This window comes from Podarcis pityusensis (genome assembly GCF_964106645.2).
Source record: "Podarcis pityusensis genome assembly, chromosome: 3".
In the NCBI taxonomy this organism is placed as follows: Eukaryota; Metazoa; Chordata; class Lepidosauria; order Squamata; family Lacertidae; genus Podarcis; species Podarcis pityusensis.
This window is the reverse complement of record NC_138026.1, coordinates 2,321,625-2,334,883: the sequence shown is the minus strand read 5'-3', so window position 1 is coordinate 2,334,883 and position 13,259 is coordinate 2,321,625. Positions and strand designations below refer to the sequence as shown.

General features: G+C 41.1%; 1 protein-coding gene across 7 annotated transcripts in view; it reads right to left on the bottom strand.

Moving 5' to 3' along the window:
• Positions 1-13,259, bottom strand: part of VPS54 (VPS54 subunit of GARP complex) — a 49,139-nt gene that overhangs the window by 23,223 nt on the left and 12,657 nt on the right. For all 7 annotated transcript variants that reach the window (XM_080997362.1, XM_080997366.1, XM_080997360.1 and 4 more), the window contains exons 3-7: positions 12,497-12,738; positions 5,346-5,424; positions 4,515-4,549; positions 3,846-3,977; positions 1,201-1,586 (exon numbers count right to left, since the gene is read on the bottom strand). In XM_080997362.1, the coding sequence (XP_080853488.1) occupies positions 1,201-1,586; positions 3,846-3,977; positions 4,515-4,549; positions 5,346-5,424; positions 12,497-12,738 (874 nt within the window). The remainder of the gene's footprint in view (positions 1-1,200; positions 1,587-3,845; positions 3,978-4,514; positions 4,550-5,345; positions 5,425-12,496; positions 12,739-13,259) is intronic.

Here is a 13,259-nt window from a genome sequence, read left to right as displayed (position 1 = left end):
AAGTTTGTAGAATGCAAGGAGATCTAAAAGGATTTCTAAAATCTGGGCAAACGGAAAACAAAAAGGTAAATAAAAACCAACGCATGGAGAACAAATCTAAAGGGGCACAATTATTAGTCCAGCAAGAGAGCATCACGGGAATAAAAAAGCTGAGCTGCATTCAATGACTATTAGAAAAGCGTTTAACACCCTGACACAAATCTAAGGGAAAGAAATATCTGGAGCACTAGACTGATTTCTGTTCGACGTATCTCAAAAAGGATGACTATCTTCACTCTAAGAAAGGCTTAGAAACAGGGTTTCTCAAACACCTGAACCCTGGATGAGCTTATGAAGTTCTCATTGACCCAGTGTAAATGAATAAAGTGAGGAAAAGCACCTATAGACAATTTTTTAAGCAGCAAAGCAGCACGGTCTGAGAATATGGTTGTATTGTGGAATCATCTTGTTAAATACAGAGGTTCCTCACTGGCAAGGGATGCTCACTCTGCGCATGACATGCCCTTTTCTGCAAGCTTCTTTTCCACCCCTAATTCATTTTGAGCCATAGGTCTTTATTCACTCCTTGCACAGCCCCATCAAGCCCAGGAGTCATTATCAGCCACTTTGGGAAACCCTGGACTAAAATATAAAGGACCTTTTAGTCTAGAAAACAAGATTTTTTTTGGAGGGAGGAGTGTGACAGTGCTTTATTAAATTATGGATGGTGTGGAGGAAAATAGACAAAGACAACTTTCCACCTTCTCTCATAATACTAGGTGACCTGTACTCAACCATTGATCTTGATTGGCCTATATTTAGGACAGAGAGGAAGGGCAGTCTGAATACCCTTTACTTTTGCATTTATGTGGTGTACAACTATTAATGTAAATAAGAATTCACACTATATCAAGGATACTTTTAGGGCCTTTTAAAAAAACTGACTAATTACATTCTCACTGGACACTAATATACTGTAATATAATTAACAATATAGTAAATTAGTTCAACTCAATAACATATATAAAGATACCAGTTATAGGTGGTATGCAGCCAAGCTTTACTCACTTAGTCGTATCGATTAATTTCAACAGCTCTACTCTGAGTTAAATTTAGTTGAGTATCAACTTAGATCTGCATGAACTAGATGTCCCTTGAAACTGATCATAATAATTTTATATGTGATTATGAATTTCTGTTGGAATGTCAAATGTCACCTACCGGAAACTGTGAATGCCCTGGAGCTCCTGCTGTAGCACCTCTTGTGTTGTCGCTATCAAGTCTAACGCTCCAACAAATTCAGAAGTGGACAGTAATAGTTGTACAGTAGGTTGTGTTTGGTGCACTGTTGCCATTAACTTCAGTTTACTATATGCTTTTATACAGTTATTTCTAGTCAATGATAATCTTAAAACTTTAAGAGATCCTTCACACATTACTTTATCAATTTGGCCTATTTTATCTCGAAGCATTTTTACAGCCTGTGAGGTTTTCCTGAGGTAGTCTTGCAGCTCATGCTGGGAGGTCATGGCATGAAAAAATGCTTCTGAGCGGAGAGAGATTTGATGAGCGATGTTTACTTCCACAATATCCAGATAGTGGCTCAGCTTAAGGGAAGAAAGAGAAATCAATATTGTAACATTTGTGCTCTTAACCTACCACAATCAGTGTCACAATACCAGACATTTAACTCAAGTAAAATGGGCACGCTGCCTTTACAAATCACACATGCACATACCCAGGAACACAGACCATATTTAATGAACACTGGATTTAAAATTAAACAAAGAAAAACAAGGAAAAAAGTATACAGCATGACACTGGAGGTGTATTTCAATCTTCCTGAACGTTTAAGAACAGGCTTGAAAGCTGCCATTCTTCAAGGAGGAAAGTTTCAAAATGAGACTTCAGCATGAACTGGCTAAGTTGGAATTAATTTGCAGATTTGATACTTTCAGATCAATAATGACTGGAAGTGTCTTGTGCACCACAATATTATCTTCCATTAAAAGTTCATATACCCTATTTTATGGGTATGTTCGTAGCAAAAGGAAGAACAAAGAAACAGTGGGGTCACTCAGAGGAGAAGATGGTGAAATGCAAACAGGGGACACAGAAAGGGCTGAACTCCTCAATGCCTTCTTTGCCTCAGTCTTCTCCAATAAAGAAAACAATGCCCGACCTGAAGAATTTGGAGCAAATGATTCAGCAGAGGAAACACAGCCCAGAATAACTAAGGAGATAGTACAAGAATACTTGGCTAGTTTAGATGTATTCAAGTCTCCAGGGCCAGATGAATTGCATCCAAGAGTATTAAAAGAACTGGCAGAGGTGATCTCAGAACCACTGGCAGTCATCTTTGAGAATTCCTGGAGAACAGGCGAAGTCCCGGCAGACTGGAGGAGGGCAAATGTTGTCCCTATTTTCAAAAAGGGGAAAAGAGAGGACCCAAATAATTACCGCCCAGTCAGTCTGACATCAATACCAGGGAAGATTGTGGAGCAGATCATTAAGCAAACAGTCTGTGAGCACCTAGAAAGGAATGCTGTGATCACCAATAGTCAGCATGGATTTCTGAAAAATAAGTCATGTCAGACTAACCTGATCTCGTTTTTTGACAGAATTACAAGCCTGGTAGATGAAGGGAACGCAGTGGATGTAGTCTACCTTGATTTCAGCAAGGCATTTGACAAGGTGCCCCATGATATTCTTGTAAAGAAGCTGGTAAAATGCGGTCTTGACTATGCTACCACTCAGTGGATTTGTAACTGGCTGACTGACCGAACCCAAAGGGTGCTCATCAATGGTTCCTCTTCATCCTGGAGAAGAGTGACTAGTGGGGTGCCACAGGGTTCTGTCTTGGGCCCGGTCTTATTCAACATCTTTATCAACGACTTGGATAATGGACTCAAGGGCATCCTGATCAAATTTGCAGATGACACCAAACTGGGAGGGGTGGCTAACACCCCAGAGGACAGGATCACACTTCAAAACGACCTTGACAGATTAGAGAACTGGGCCAAAACAAACAAGATGAATTTTAACAGGGAGAAATGTAAAGTATTGCACTTGGGCAAAAAAAATGAGAGGCACAAATACAAGATGGGTGACACCTGGCTTGAGAGCAGTACATGTGAAAAGGATCTAGGAGTCTTGGTTGACCACAAACTTGACATGAGCCAACAGTGTGACGCGGCAGCTAAAAAAGCCAATGCAATTCTGGGCCTCATCAATAGGAGTATAGCATCTAGATCAAGGGAAGTAATAGTGCCACTGTATTGTGCTCTGGTCAGACCTCACCTGGAGTACTGTGTCCAGTTCTGGGCACCACAGTTCAAGAAGGACACTGACAAACTGGAACGTGTCCAGAGGAGGGCAACCAAAATGGTCAAAGGCCTGGAAACAATGCCTTATGAGGAACGGCTAAGGGAGCTGGGCATGTTTAGCCTGGAGAAGAGGAGGTTAAGGGGTGATATGATAGCCATGTTCAAATATATAAAAGGATGTCACATAGAGGAGGGAGAAAGGTTGTTTTCTGCTGCTCCAGAGAAGCGGACACGGAGCAATGGATCCAAACTACAAGAAAGAAGATTCCACCTAAACATTAGGAAGAACTTCCTGACAGTAAGAGCTGTTCAACAGTGGAATTTGCTGCCAAGGAGTGTGGTGGAGTCTCCTTCTTTGGAGGTCTTTAAGCAGAGGCTTGACAACCATATGTCAGGAGTGCTCTGATGGTGTTTCCTGCTTGGCAGGGGGTTGGACTCGATGGCCCTTGTGCTCTCTTCCAACTCTTCCAACTCTATGATTCTATGATTCTATGTCCCCTTGAGTACCCCCTGGGGGAGAAAAGCACGGAGTTTATTTACCTTTTCTTGAAGCAACTTTGAGGAAGCTGCATCACGATTTCCTTTGCCTCCAGTAGTATTAAAATGAGACCAAGGTAATACTGCATTAAATGTTAGGGGATCTTCCAAGGCAAAATCTGGTTTTAAAAAAATCTGAAAAAAGAAGTCAATCACACCTCATTACCACACACCACTAATGTTCCCACCTTTACCTGTATAGTGCAGACCCCCATTCCTCAACCTTGTGGACAAAGGAGGAAAGAAGGGGAGATCACACAAATCTGAAGCTTGCTGTAGTACATTATTGCATTGGGCCTATGTATGTGTGAAATATGTACGGATTATTGTAGCAAAGGACAAAAATAAAATAAAATGTGACTATAGTGTTAGTGTGAATAGTTAATCTTCAGAATCTAGCAAAAGAAACAACTTCAAAAAGAGGAAGATTGCTGAAAACAACTGGAATTGATGCATTTTGATAAGTTGCCTAAATTCTGCATACATTGTCACATATAAGAGTAGGATAAGCTATGCTAAAATATGTATCTCTATTCTGTACACCACCCTGAGACCTGCGAGTATAGAGCGGTATATAAATTCAATAAATAATACATACAGCCCAAATAAATTAATAAGCAAAAGACACGAGCAAAGCATTTCTTCTTACAGCTATGAAAATCTCCATCATACCTTAGGTACTTGCTCCAGATCTGTCCTGGATTTATCTAAAAATAAAATGCCGCAACAAATAGAAGATTCAAATTACATATTTTCACAGTAAACTCCAGTTGCTCATTCATTTTCAATTTTATGAAACATACAGGCCCTTATTAAACTTTGGAATGTTTCTGGATTTGGTTTCAAATTGAATATACACAAGTAAGAAAAATCTGAACTCAGTCATTTTAGATAAATAGAAGAAAATATTATTAAAGCAAATATTCTCCTTTGTAGATTGAAGAACCATCTCAGCAGGCAGTGGGGAGGCAGGTATTCACCTCTTTCACTCTCTAGCCATTGGAGAGTTGAAAAGACAGGGTACATGAGAGAGGTGTATAAAATTATGCATGGCATAGAGAAAGTGAATACAGAAATGTTTCTCTCTCTCTCTCTCTCTCTCTCTCTCTCTCTCTCTCTCATAAATACTAGAATTTGGGGGCATTAAATGAAGCTGAATTTTCGAAGATTCAGGGCAGACAATTTGAAATATTTCAGTCAGCTAGATGTCATATTTTATTTACCAAGGTATTGGGTGAAATTAGAAATTCTAATTGCTGTCTTCACTGTAATTTATCTTTGCTTGCTTTATGGTGAAGCTGTTGTTTTATTAGCCCCATTTTTCTATACTCTCTCATTTCTGTATATTGTTATCTTTTTCCTGCATATTTTATGGCTACCTTACTTCATTGTTCCCCGCTCAGGGACTCAAATTATCCAATGAAGAGTGAAATTCGGGACGTATGGCAGCCCTAGTAAATTAAAGAGAATGACTACGCAGCTACAAGAAAACCTGTAACCTACCATGAGTATGTAACAGTGTCCTATCAAAAGTATCTTTAGGAGGACAAATGGTCTTGCATCTCTCATGAATCTTTTCTCTCTACAAAAGGTGAAGAAAATTCTGTGTTTGAAACATTTTTTCCCCACAGCACATTATTTAAGTTTCCTATGCAAAATGAAAGTTGACTAACAAATTAAATCTATTATAATGCAATTGTGTAATTCAGGACTGCATTCCTATTAATAAAATATATTAAAGATTAAAGTATATATATCAAGGCCAATTTTTCTTATACCTTTAACTAAAGCTGACATCCTATGCACACATACATGGGAATAATGCCTACAATAGCTCTTATTTCTGAGTAGCCATGCATAGGACTGGGCTATCCTCTGAAGAAGGTTGGCTTCCCCAACCTTAGGTCCACATATGCTGTTGGACTGCAACCCCCATTATCTCCATGGCTGGTGGGACATATCTGTGGGATGTAAACACAGGAGCAGTCAATGACAACATTCCTAGAGTGTACATGTTAGAACATGGGGAGGGATGTCTGTCCAGCAAGCAGGTAAACTTCCTGGGGACAGACTTCCTCCGCATGTGACTAGAGGTGGGTGTGCCCTCACCTGTGCAGGTAATGACAAAAGCACAGGGCAGGCAGCCATCTCTCTCTCTCTGCCATTTTCCTTCGATGAGGAAGCATGTAAAGATGCCCTCTTGGCTCTCAGCCAAGAGAGGAGATAAGGTCTATCTTGCAATAAGATAGATTCTAAGTATATGTAACTTTTTAAGCCAGTCTGCCGTCTGGGATCATATTGTGAACAGATCGTGAGTAAACTCTTTTATACTTTTATAAAGACTGTGTTGTGTCTTGTATTTTAAGAGGGAACAAAGGGGAAATTACCAGAGTAATTATTATAGAGGTTCTAGCGAACCTGTGCACACGTTACCGTTGCGCACTTAAAGGGGAATGTTTATAAACTCTGCTGATATTTTGGGAACTTGTTAGGACAAGTTGGATAAGGATATAATTAGTCAATATATCCTCTCCTGCACCCCAGAACATTCCCACAAAGGGTTATGGGCCCAGTATTGCATATTTCTGCGTATTTTTGAAGGATTGCATTGGATTGTGATTTTAAGTTGAGTAGTATTTTTCTGACTTAACTTCCTGGTAAACACATGGTCCTTTGTTCCATTGTGCAGTGGGGATTAAGCAACCCCCCCCCTTCCCTCAGAGTTCACAGTGACCCAAGGCAGTGAAGAATTGTTTTGTATTTTGAGATTTTTGAGATTTTGATTTTAAAGTTTTGAGAAATTTTGAAGAATTTTCAAATTTTTGGATTTTAAGATGGCTAGAGCAGCTTTTGATAGTGATGCAAAGCTAGGAATGCCTGTGCTGAATGAGTATAATTTCATGCACTGGAAGCAGCGCTTGATAGCATGTTTAGATTATAAGCATATTTTGGAAGCTTTAAAGCCTCAGCCCACGGGATCGACTGAGGGAGATTTAGCCAAGATAAGTGCTTGGAAACGCATGAACAGTGAAGCTAGACACATAATTTTGAGTGGACTTCGTGATGAGCAGCTATCATTAATAAATAGTACAGATGATGCATCTCAAATCTTAAGAGATATTGAGCGCGTGTATGGAGAATCTAGCATAAACAGCTTCAGAAACTTGGTGTGTAAATTAACCAGATTGAGGATGAATTCAAAAGAGGAATTCACAGAGCACATCAACAAGTTTACTGAGATTATTCAAAGAATTGATCTGACTCCCAAAGCTTTTGATGAGGATACAAAGATAGCATTTTTGTTATCATCACTTGGACCACACTTTAGCGCATTTGTAAGTTTGATGGCTCATAGACAAGGTCTGACTTTTAAAGACTTGATTGGTTATTTAAAAGAAGAATGCAGAGATAGAGCTGAATCTCCAGTGAGAAATGCTAGAAGCAAGGGCAGCAGTTATGCATCTAGGCAATGTACAAAGTCCAAAGAGATGCCTAAGAAAGTGATTTGCTTCAATTGTAACAAAGAAGGACACATTGCAAAGAACTGCAGAGCTCCTAAAGCAAAGAAACCCCACCCCTTTCAGCCAAAAGGGGAAAAGAAGGGGAAATGTGAATGCACATGGTTACTGCAAGAAAGGAACTTAGCTGTCCAGAATCGTGAAAATAAACGTAACAAATGGATTTTAGATTCAGGTGCCAGTTCGCATTTTTCATATAAAAAGGACTATTTTAATGAGATTAATGAGATAAATGATGAAGAAGGATCTGAAATTGAGATTGCAGATGGCAACATTGTTAAAGCAAAAGGTGCAGGTTCCATGAGCCTGAAATGCAATATAAACAATGAATGCATTGAGAACACAATCTCTAGAGTTTTGTATGTTCCAGAGCTGAGCTGCAATTTAATCAGCGTGTCCACTTTGGACAAGAAAGGTTTCCAGGTCACATTTGGAAATGGAGAATGTAAAGTGACTAGAAATGGCAAAGTGTTTGCTCAAGCAAAGCTAATAAATGGTGTATATGAGCTTGATCTTTCAGAGAACCAGTCTGCAAAAGTGGCACATTCCAGCCAGAAGGATGAAGCAGATCTGGACCTGTGGCACAGAAGGCTTGGACACAGGGACGCCAGCCTCATTCTGGATCTACAGAAAAGAAATCTTGTAAGAGGTTTGCAGGTAAAGCAGAGCAACAAAGCTCCAACAAAGTGCATAAGCTGTATTACTGAGAAGGCTGTAAAACCTTCATTTCCACGTTGTGCAGAACAAAGAAGCAACAAAGTGCTTGACATAGTGCACACTGACATATGTGGACCCATGAATGTTCCCTCACTGGGAAAGAATAGATACATTTTAATATTTCTGGATGACTTTTCAAGATTTTGTGTTGTATATTTCCTCAAAGAGAAGAGTGAAACAGTGGAGAAGCTCCAGGAATACATTGCCATGGTCAAGAACAAATTCCAGAGAGCTCCAGCTGTGTTAATGAGCGACAATGGAGGTGAGTACTGCTCAAATGAAATGCAGGCTCTCCTGGCCAAGGAAGGAATTGCACACGTAACCACAATTCCTTACACACCACAGCAGAATGCCATAGCTGAGAGAAAGTTTAGGTCCATTATGGACATGACAAGGTGCATGCTAAAGGATGCACGTTTGCCACACAAGCTGTGGGCCGAAGGAGTATACACGTCGGTCTATTTGCAGAATAGACTGCCAACTAAAGGTGCAGAGCGCACACCATTTGAACTTTGGCATGGGAAAGCTCCCAATCTGTCGCACATACGTGTGTTTGGAAGTCCGTGTTACTTCCACGTGCCCAAGGAACACAGACACAAGCTTGACTCCAGGGCAAAAGCAGGTATCCTTGTGGGATATGCTTCTGGAGGCAAAGGATACAGAATTATGGACTTACAAACTGGTAAGACAAATGCATACCATGCGGTTTATTTTGATGAATATGGAAAAGTAGACACTAAGAACACTGTTGTGGATTCTTCAGATGAGTCAGAAAGGACTCAAGAGTTTGTATATTTCCCTTTTGAGACCCCACAAAGTAATTATCTGCCTTCGAGTGTTACAGCGCCCCCTACAGGCGACACACCAGAAGACGCAGAGGACCAGAACCCTGGCAGCACCAGAGACGAAGATGAGGACTCAGATGGGGACATGCCTGCGTTGGAGGAGGATGAGGAAGCTGATGCGGTCGCACAACCAGAGGTCAGGATCTCATCCAGAACCAACAAAGGTGTCCCACCAGTACGGTTGTCCTACTTTGCAGGGTCGGCGTTTCCACAGGAACCTTCCACTTGGGAAGAGATACAGGAGATGCCAGCTGCAGAAGCCAGTCTCTGGAGGAAGGCCGCGCAGGAGGAGATGGATGCACTGCATCAGAACAAGACCTGGACACTCACTGAGCTGCCTCCCGGTAAGAAGGCCATTGGCAGTAAATGGGTTTTCAAGGTTAAGAAGGGGTCAGAAGGAGAAGTGCAGCGCTACAAAGCTAGACTTGTGGCACAGGGATTTTCACAGCGTTTTGGTGAAGACTATGATGAAGTTTTTGCACCAACTGTGAGGTACAGCAGCGTAAGAATGCTTTTAAGCATTGCAGCCTCCAAGAAAATGAGGGTGAAACACATTGACATTGCTACCGCTTTTCTACATGGGCAGATTTCTGAGGAAATTTATATGAAACAGCCTAAAGGTTTTGTAAAACCACATGAAGCACATTTAGTGTGCAGACTCGAGAAAGGACTTTATGGACTTAAACAGGCTGCCAGAGCCTGGAACCAGAAGTTGCATAAAATGCTGACGCAACTTGGGTACAAGCAAGGCGACGCTGACAAGTGCTTGTACAGTAAGTCAAATAATGGACAATTCTCATATATCCTAGCATTTGTTGATGACCTGATTATTGCCACAGCAAGTGAGAAAGACTGTACACAGATAGTAAAACACCTTAGCAAGGAGGTGGAGGTCAAGGAGCTAGGAGATGTCCAGTACTACCTCGGGATCCAGGTGGAAAGAGAAGAGGACGGCTCATTTCTTCTCAGCCAAAGACAGAAGATCCACGAGCTAATTGAGCACATGCAGATGCAAGACGCACATCCAGTTGCTACACCGATGGCTACTGACTTCCTGAAGAATCAGCAGGATTCGAAGCAGTTGCCAGACAACAATGACTACAGGTCGGCGATTGGTAAACTTTTGTATTTAGTTACCACATGTAGACCTGACTTAGCTAATGCTGTGGGGATTCTTAGCAGAAAAGTGAATTCTCCCACTGAGCATGATTCGGCAGGTGTAAAGAGGGTGGTGCGATATTTGAAGGGTACCATGAATTGTAAATTAAGGTTACCAGCCGTCAAAGACCCTAAGTTGGTTGGGTATACAGATGCTGATTGGGCTGGGGATAATGCTGATTATAAATCAACAAGTGGTCATGTTTTCATGTTTGGGGATGGACCTGTTTCATGGGGCAGTTATAAACAGAGCTGTGTAGCATTATCTTCCACAGAATCAGAATACGTTGCAGCAACAGAAGCCTGCAGAGAGATCGCCTGGCTTGATCAACTCATAAAGGACTTTGGGTTGGTGAGAAAAGGGCCTGTCAGCTTGCTAGAGGACAATCAAAGTTGCCTGAAGCTGACGCAGAGTGAGAAGTTCCTGGCCAGAACAAAACACATTGGGGTTAAATACCACTACATACGCCAGATGATCCAGGATGGACTTGTGGAGCTATCCTACTGCAGCACCCAAGAGATGACTGCTGACATCCTGACGAAACCCCTACCAAGAGAGAGTTTCCAGAATCTACGTGTCAAGCTGGGACTCTGGGTGGTTGAATAAAGTTGTTTATGTTTTGTATATGTTGTATTGCCTGAGAAGGGGTATGTGGGATGTAAACACAGGAGCAGTCAATGACAACATTCCTAGAGTGTACATGTTAGAACATGGGGAGGGATGTCTGTCCAGCAAGCAGGTAAACTTCCTGGGGACAGACTTCCTCCGCATGTGACTAGAGGTGGGTGTGCCCTCACCTGTGCAGGTAATGACAAAAGCACAGGGCAGGCAGCCATCTCTCTCTCTCTGCCATTTTCCTTCGATGAGGAAGCATGTAAAGATGCCCTCTTGGCTCTCAGCCAAGAGAGGAGATAAGGTCTATCTTGCAATAAGATAGATTCTAAGTATATGTAACTTTTTAAGCCAGTCTGCCGTCTGGGATCATATTGTGAACAGATCGTGAGTAAACTCTTTTATACTTTTATAAAGACTGTGTTGTGTCTTGTATTTTAAGAGGGAACAAAGGGGAAATTACCAGAGTAATTATTATAGAGGTTCTAGCGAACCTGTGCACACGTTACCGTTGCGCACTTAAAGGGGAATGTTTATAAACTCTGCTGATATTTTGGGAACTTGTTAGGACAAGTTGGATAAGGATATAATTAGTCAATATATCCTCTCCTGCACCCCAGAACATTCCCACAATATCGTCCCAAAGCACCTGAGGGCCTAAGGCTTCTTTGTAAGGTTTAGCACTAAAGTACTCTTCAGGCCTTCATCCTGAACATGCAAGGGGGGGTGGGGAGTGCAGGGGACTGGTGTCCGTGTGTCCCACAACTTTTGTGTGTACAGCAGCACCAACCCTCCACTCTCCATCTTAGTGTGCTTAGCATGAAGGGGTCTTCTATGCAAATCCAACTGGACAGACTTAGAAGCCTCCCCATGATCAGGAACTCTGGATTATTGGTTTCCTACTGCAAGGAAGCTTCCAAATTCATTCAGTCAAATGCATCTTGAAGTCCTCTTCAGACCTTGCTCCTCAAACTGAGAAGGGCTAGGTAGAGTGTGTGCAGACACATTCAGAGTAGAGTACAGTAACTGTTCCAAGCTTTTAGCCCTTGTGCACAGAGAGCTTGTACTTCTTTCATCACGCTGCTTAAAAATAGGAAAAACTGTTTAAATGAACAAGTCGTGTTTCTTCTCCCAGCATATGGAATCTTTTAAAAAATGTTCATATAGTACTGTGTGTGTGCAACAAATGTAAAAAATTCCATTAATTGTGGGCCACTTCAGATGTAACAGGAAACCACAGTTTTGTGTAGCTAAACTATGGTTTGCTTGTACATCCTCATGGTTTTCTATGAGGCTAACAAAACAGGATCTGAAACACTAGCTCAAAGCTGGCTTTGGCTGACAAGTTAGCATTAACGTTTTAAAAAATTGTTTAGCATGAACTGTGCTCATCCTCTGCCTGCCTGGTCTGGCAGCAGATTCCTTTTCCTGCTCACCTCCTCCCTCTCAGTCCCTCACCAACCAGGCAATTTAGGTCCTAAGCCAGCTTGCAAGAAGAAAAATAAACAGTGAAAGAACTTAAAGAGACAAATACATTTTTATCATCTTCTGTGAGGTAGCAAATTAAACTGCACAGAATACGCAAAAAAAGTCAGTCAGCATTCCATGGCCACTGAGCAGACCCAATCCTCATTAGGCTGTTTTGAGGCACTATGGGTTCTTTCTTTCTTTCTTTCTTTCTTTCTTTCTAGCTTTGGGTTCCCCCCAACTCTCCTTTTTCCGCCCTTATTTGCTACAAAAGCAACAGCACTCACAGCCTGAACATCAGAAATAGACAGGTCTATCATAGGATTTCTCTTTTACCTGAACAATTTCCTGTTGGTATGTTACAAAAAATTCCTTGCTGATTTGTGGGAGGTAGAGCGAAGGCACAACTTCAATGTCCACAAAATCCTGTCCCCATGTTTTTGTAAAGAAATCAGATTCCCTTTTTGTTAACCGAGGGTCATTCAGTGCTGCTGGGAGATTTACTTTGGAATGATAAATAGTCCATCTATGTTGATCAGCAACTAAAGATGGACTGTCACATAAACTATTAGGATCACCTGAAAGACAAAACAGTAACTTGAAAGAGGCATGCATTTTTTCCAGCAATGACAAGATAAAATCTGCAGCATAATTTCAGAATTAACTATACAAATAAATATCTTAAGAAGATATTACACTCTAATTATGTACTGCAGGACTGCTCTGCACCTTTGTGTTTAGACTGAAATATATCCATCTCCAATGTTGGCAGTGAGGTAGCAGATACAAATCTCCATGCAGCAGGTAATTTCAGGTATCAGAGAAATGAAGCGTATTAACAATTGTTATCTTTGTGCATTTTGCAAAGCCTCACAATGACAGACCTACAAATCTTCTACACGTTGAAACAGTCATCATGTAATTTACTATTGTTTGCTCCTTTCAAAGGTACAAAAATTTTTTAAAATAGCAGAACCTAAGAGTATAATTAAGAGAAGAATTAGAAGACAATGCAGCATTTCAAGAGTTACATAAGCCTGAAATTGATTTTAATTGTTTTTGCTATAAAAACAATCTTACTGAAATTGATTTATTACTC